A 6000-nucleotide genomic window follows, 5' to 3' on the forward strand; every position below is an offset into this window, starting at 1 on the left:
TAAAATCTTTAACCAAAAAAATACATGGAAGCAGAAGAACAGAGGGTGAGAATCCAGAAACACGTGCAGTAGTGCCTTATGTGGGGAGGCCGGGGCTGCCATGGACCGGTCCCAGCACAGGACGGGCTGAGGCCCTCACAGCCCCTCGTGAGGCCAAGATGGCGGCGCCCCGGGTAGAACAAAGCAGGAGAGGGTAAACAGCGCTCTGCAGGTAGTGGTGAGTGAGGGGGAAAGTAAGAGAAACAGCTCTGCAGGCACCAAGGTCACCAAGGAAGGAGGGGAGGAGGTGCTCCAGGCACCAGAGCAGGGATTCTCCTGCAGCCACCAGAAAATACCTTCGAGAAGCAGGTTTGTCCTGAATGACCCCACAGTGGGGCAGGGAGATGTGTGAGCAGGAGGGAGCAGCAGAGAGGGACTTATGGACTGGTCATCCCCCCAGTGCTGTCTGGGATGGTGGGGAGGTGGAGGAACAAGGAATGAAGAACTGGGAAAAGCTGAAAGAATGGTGCTGTTTCAATTTTTTTATTTGCTTCCCACTACCTAAATCTATTTTAGATGGCAAAAAATTGAATTCATTTTTACCAAGTTGAGTCTGTTTTGCCCATGACACTAATTGGGTAAGTCATCTCCCTGTCTTTATATCAATTCATGAGCTTTTCCATCTTATTTTCTCCCCCTGCCCTGTTGAGGAGGGGGAATGAGAGAGGGCATCTGGCAGCCAGACAAGGCCAACCCAACACAGCTTCCTAGTAAAAATCTCTACAAGAAATGATGAAGTTAGATAAACAAAGGAGAAAGCTTTTGGACAAGACTTCTGAGTTACTTCACAAGAAAAACAGTATGGAAGGAGGACATGAAGCCCCACAAAGAAATGAAAAGAAAATGGCTGGCTAGGAACTGTATTAGAGGAGCAGGTATCTGAGGACACAATCTCCCAGCCATGGATGTAATCCAGCTGCAATAGGAAAAAAGTTCTATCTGGCTTAGGGCAAGAGGACAGGAGCTGGGCATACCTATTATTATCTGGTATTTGTAATCTCTTTTCATCCAGTTTTTCACATACAGCACTATCAACTAGAACTTCTACGCAATTCATCACTTCAGTGCTTTGAAACATGAAGCCTTCTAGGACAAAAGACCATTTACCATGCATCTTTCTCATGGAATTTAAACAACTGTACACAATAGGAAAATAGTTCCCCAAAAGTAATAGAGCCAATATGCATTTATTTCAATATTTATGGGTTTTTTTGTGTACTAAAGCAACAGTGACCCTGTTCTGTTTTATTCTGTGTGGAGCACACAGAGTTTCCTGAGTTTTGAGACAAAGAAAGTCTGTGAGATCATTTGGTCTGGCTCCCTACAAACACAGTTGTCATCTCACCCAGTGATGAGCACAGGGGAGGGTGCATCCCAGCTGGGCTGGTGTGGGTGGCATGGGGAGACCTGTGCTGGGAGGCTCAAAACCCCTCATCCAGCAAGGTGTGGCATAGGTCAAGGATGATGTCAGATTTGTGAGCACCTGTAAAACAGTTTGTGCTACTGGTGTGTCAGCAATATCAGGTTTTGATGTGTTTCCATAAATGATCCATTAATCTGGGGAAGTGCCATAAATGAGCATTTCCAATAGCCCATGGGAATTTGGACAAGCCAGTGCTAGCCTCAGCACTGCCAGGAGCAGTCTCATGCACCACTTCATTAATCTCTCACAAATATTCATTACCTCCACCTCCAGTTCAGCTAATATCAAAGGATTCATTTGGCATCCTTTTGGTAAAGGCTGCAGTGCAGGCACTGCTCTGAACAGCTCCAGCTTTCAATAATGATGCTAACATACCTTTAGCTGCCTGGCATTCAAACTCAGCTGGCATCTTTGATGAATAATTGGAAATGTCCTTGCTGCAGTGACATTAAACTTATAGTTTAACCTTCATATTATAACCTCTGAAATAAGCTAAGATTTTGTAGAATAAATATTACTACACAAATGGAGCACTATTTCGTTTTCTTAACATCTTATACAGGCCAGCCTCCTAGGAGGAAACATTTCTCCAGCCTTGCACTTCATGAGAAGCTCTTAATCTAAAAATGTCTCTATCTGTCCCTGAGCAGGTACAGTAGGTCCTCTGTGGGCATCCAATCTTAGGGGCACAGTCACCTTTACTTTCTTTTACGTACAGGCAACCCCCCAGTATCTCTCCCTATCCAACAGGCACAGCCACTGCTCTCTGCCAGCCCCCACCCACCTCCCCACAGGTCCAGTGGGGGGAGAGCTGAAGCACTTATCTAAACTTCAGGCAGAACTGACACCCTTGAAATGCCCTATTTCCCTGTTTTGTTTCTCATGGACAATTCAGTGTCCCAATTCCACTTGCAGAGCTCAGAGTTTCCATCACAGATGTGGTGGCAATAAGGAACAGCGTGCACAGCACTGACACATGCTGACAGGAAGCTTGCATAGATCAACAGAAATTAGAAGCAATCAAAATCTAAGCAAATCAGAAGCAAAAGAAACTTGAAAGAAGGACCCAAGACTAATATTTCAAAATCAGAATAATCAAAATCATCATGAGTCCATTATGAGTAGAGAAACTGTGAGGCATGCAGTGTTTCATTGCTCCTTATCCAATTTGTCTCTCTAATCAGCACTCTACAGTTACACAGGGAGTTATGGGAAAAAAATACAGATACTTGAAGTGTTAGTACCCTAATTAAAGAAATCCATATAGTTCCCCTGGAGAAAAAGGCTTAGGGAGAGGTACCTGTAACAGGAACTTTATTGAGACAGATTGCCTTCAAGCCCAGAACTTTACCAGTGAAGCTCCAGACACTGGAAATTTTAATATAAATCAAAAGCCAAGTGATGTAGGAGTTCTAAACTCATATTTATGTACTTGTATAATATTAATACTGTAGGAGGTAAATGTAAACAAAACACAAGCTATTTTGCTCATGTCTGTGCTGGATGCCAATTTTGATATTGCTATAAGGTAAGAACATATATGAAAAGCAGTTTATATTAAATAGGCTAAGAGAGGAGATATCTTCAGGAGGCAAAACAAGCTATACAAGAACTACTATGGTTTCTAAAATACATTTTCTTCTCTGTGCATTAAATAATATTTTCTCTTTTATTATGAATCAGGGGACTTTCAACATCATCCCTGAATGCATTTTGGAAGGACTTCCTACTTGCCAAATCCCAATCCAAGCTGCATTCTGCAAAACCACATTCATGCTACTTCATTAGCTGACTTTGCTTGTAAATTATATTTATTTAAGGATACTTTGGCAAGCGAGGAAAACACGCAGGGCATAAGGGGAGTGCAGATGCTCCTACCGTACCAGCGGGTCTTTTTTCTCCATGTCTGAAGCTCGGCGTGGAAACCGCTTGGCTCTGGCGCTGGAGCGGCTCCGGCAGATGCGCTGGGCCGGGAATGTCCCGGGGAGGTCGCGGGCTGCCCCGGCCCCGGGCCGGCTCCGGGGGCTGCCCCGCGGCCCGGCCCCGGTGCGGCGTGGCTGAAGTCAGGGTGCCAGCTGCCCCGGCAGGACAATGGCTCCATTGGGAGATAGCTGGGGGACAAAGGCGCTGCTTTCAGGAATGATTTTATATGCATACATGTGACCTTTGCCTGAAATGGTTCTTTGGAAAGTGTCCCTGTCCTGAAGCTCTGCTTTCAAATGCAGAACTCTCCGGCCCTTGCTTAATCTGTCCTTTTTATTTCCTATTTTATTTTGTGTCGCAGATGCCTCAGGAGAGGTCATGTGCAGATAACAAGGTGGTGCTGAGCTTTTTCTCATCCTTTAATAGAGCTATTCAGTAAAGGATAGGACTACTTTCTTCACTTTGCAAAGTCCTTCACCAGGATCTATCTGGAGTGCTTTTTCTGCTTTTAGGAATTTAATTACAGAGTACTCCAAAAGCAGAGTACCCCAGTTTCCAATCCCGTGCCTTGAGCCAGCCTCCACTGGCTAGCACTTCCAAACACATCCAAGCTTAGGCCACCTTTGCTAGTGTGCATATAATTTTAATTCTGTGCATTCAGATAACAACAGCAGGGCCTTTGGGTTTTTAATGTATTGGAATGGCTTTTATTAAATGTATTACATTTTATTAAATTAATTTATTATAAATAAATTTATTAAAATTTTGTTTATTTTAACTGTGATTTTAAAGTATTTTGAAAGCTTCTTACTTGAATGGGTATAAAATAGTGGCTGTCAATACACAGCATGCATGAAGTCTAAATATTGTGCTAGCTGGGCTGGAGGTGGAAGGGTGAAGACAGAATTTATCACCTTTGCCTTGGGATATGGCAGTGAATGCTGCAGGTGAAGTGATGGGCCCTCAGAGTGTTTATTTATTACGTTACTGGGAAAGTTAATAGCAGTGTGACTCTCAGGTTAGCCAAATTTTCCTTTATAAGACCTTGATTTTTGCTGTTTATTGCTCTGACAAACTTATATTTGCACTGATATTTTTGTGCTGAAAAGAGTTGGGAGTTTTTAATCTATTTTTAGTTTTCAGCAAAATACACTGAACATTTTTGAGATTAAAACAAAGAATGTGTTCTTTTCTATACAAATGTTAACCAAAATTATCTATCCTTTCCATAAACAGATCTCAGGCTTACATACCCTGGAGCAACAGACCAGATCCTGGGGACCAGGGAAGAATGGCCTTTGTCAAATGAATACATTCATTCATTGCTACCAAATTCCATACAAATTTTGCCAAGTTATAAATCTCTAAGAGATCTATGTGTATGCTGAGCACTGTGTGCAATTTGCTCACACTTAATAGCTGAGCTCTTTGGAGATCATCTTGTCTGGATGTCTTTGAGGCCTTCTCTGACCATGGGTCACACTGCAGGTTTATTTCAAAGGAAAGGAATTTTAAAAGGTGCTCACAGTCCCAGCCAGGTCCAGGAGTGTTGTCGTGGCTCTCTGTCATACACCACTCCCTCAGCACAGTTGCACACACAGCCTGCATCTCTCCCATAAAAAGTGTGGTGTTGAGCATGCTGGGAATGCAAATTTCTTGTGCTGAAATAAATTTCAGCCCAATCCCCCAAAAACCCCAAACCCCACTGTGAAATCTACCCAACCATCCTCCCTACTCCCTACAGCCCCTTCCTTCAATATCAGTCTTTCATGAGAGGGAACATTGAAAAGGAGGATAAAATTAAAGCTTTGAGGAGCTATTGCATAGATCCTGTCATAAATGAAACAGGGCTTCTGTTGGAAAGACAGCACAGAGCACCTGATAATGCACAGAGAACACAGAGGCAGACAGATTTCAAGTGTTTGAGGAATATTAAAATTTCAAGAATTTTAGATACAAATCCAGTTAAGAGTACTACAAGTAACGAATGCAAGCAAATTAAAATATACATATATTCTGCAATGTCTAAACACAAAAGATCTGAGCAAAGGGAGCAAAAAAGTACTAGAGAAGAAGAAACAAACTAGCAAATGCACAGATCTCCACCTCATAGCAGGCTGTTCCCAACACTCTGCTTCCTAATACTTGCTTGAATCCCATGGTGAAAAAAGATGCCTCTCACTAGCCTTAGAAGATAATGTGCAGCCTGCCATGCCATTGCCAACCTTTTAGCCCCATCTCACTTAAATATAATTTCCATTTTTTTTCATTGATTTTAGCTTGTCTCTTTTAATTATTTGTTACACCATGAAAAAGAATCTGTTCTACAGCAGAGGGGCTTAAACTTATTGTTACAAGTGTTCTGCTGAATAAAGACATGTCTACATTATAAATTAAATTATTTCTCCACATTTACAGAGTTAATATATACTTGTATTTGGAGACAAGCACAAGCTTCCCTACTTAGTCTCCCTTCAGCGTGGTTTGCAGGAACTGGCAAGATTTAGCATTTCCCAATATATTCATTGCACTCTTAAAATATTTTGGTCAATCTTTACATCAGCCTAACGCCACAACATTCTTGGTCACACAGCTACTCACTTTTGAGTCATACT

At 42.4% G+C, this 6000-nt stretch overlaps 1 protein-coding gene across 1 annotated transcript in view; it reads right to left on the reverse strand.

The window, feature by feature from the left end:
- The window catches only part of ENPP2 (ectonucleotide pyrophosphatase/phosphodiesterase 2), a 71423-nt gene extending 67845 nt beyond the window's left edge, over nucleotides 1-3578 (reverse strand). Inside the window, 2 exon segments of the mRNA XM_053984672.1 lie at nucleotides 3341-3496; nucleotides 3498-3578. Coding sequence (XP_053840647.1) covers nucleotides 3341-3496; nucleotides 3498-3563 — 222 coding nt within the window. The 5' untranslated portion in view covers nucleotides 3564-3578.
- Between the last annotated feature and the right edge of the window lie 2422 nt (nucleotides 3579-6000).

The sequence above is a fragment of the Vidua macroura genome, chromosome 1 (genome assembly GCF_024509145.1).
Source record: "Vidua macroura isolate BioBank_ID:100142 chromosome 1, ASM2450914v1, whole genome shotgun sequence".
Taxonomy (NCBI): Eukaryota; Metazoa; Chordata; class Aves; order Passeriformes; family Viduidae; genus Vidua; species Vidua macroura.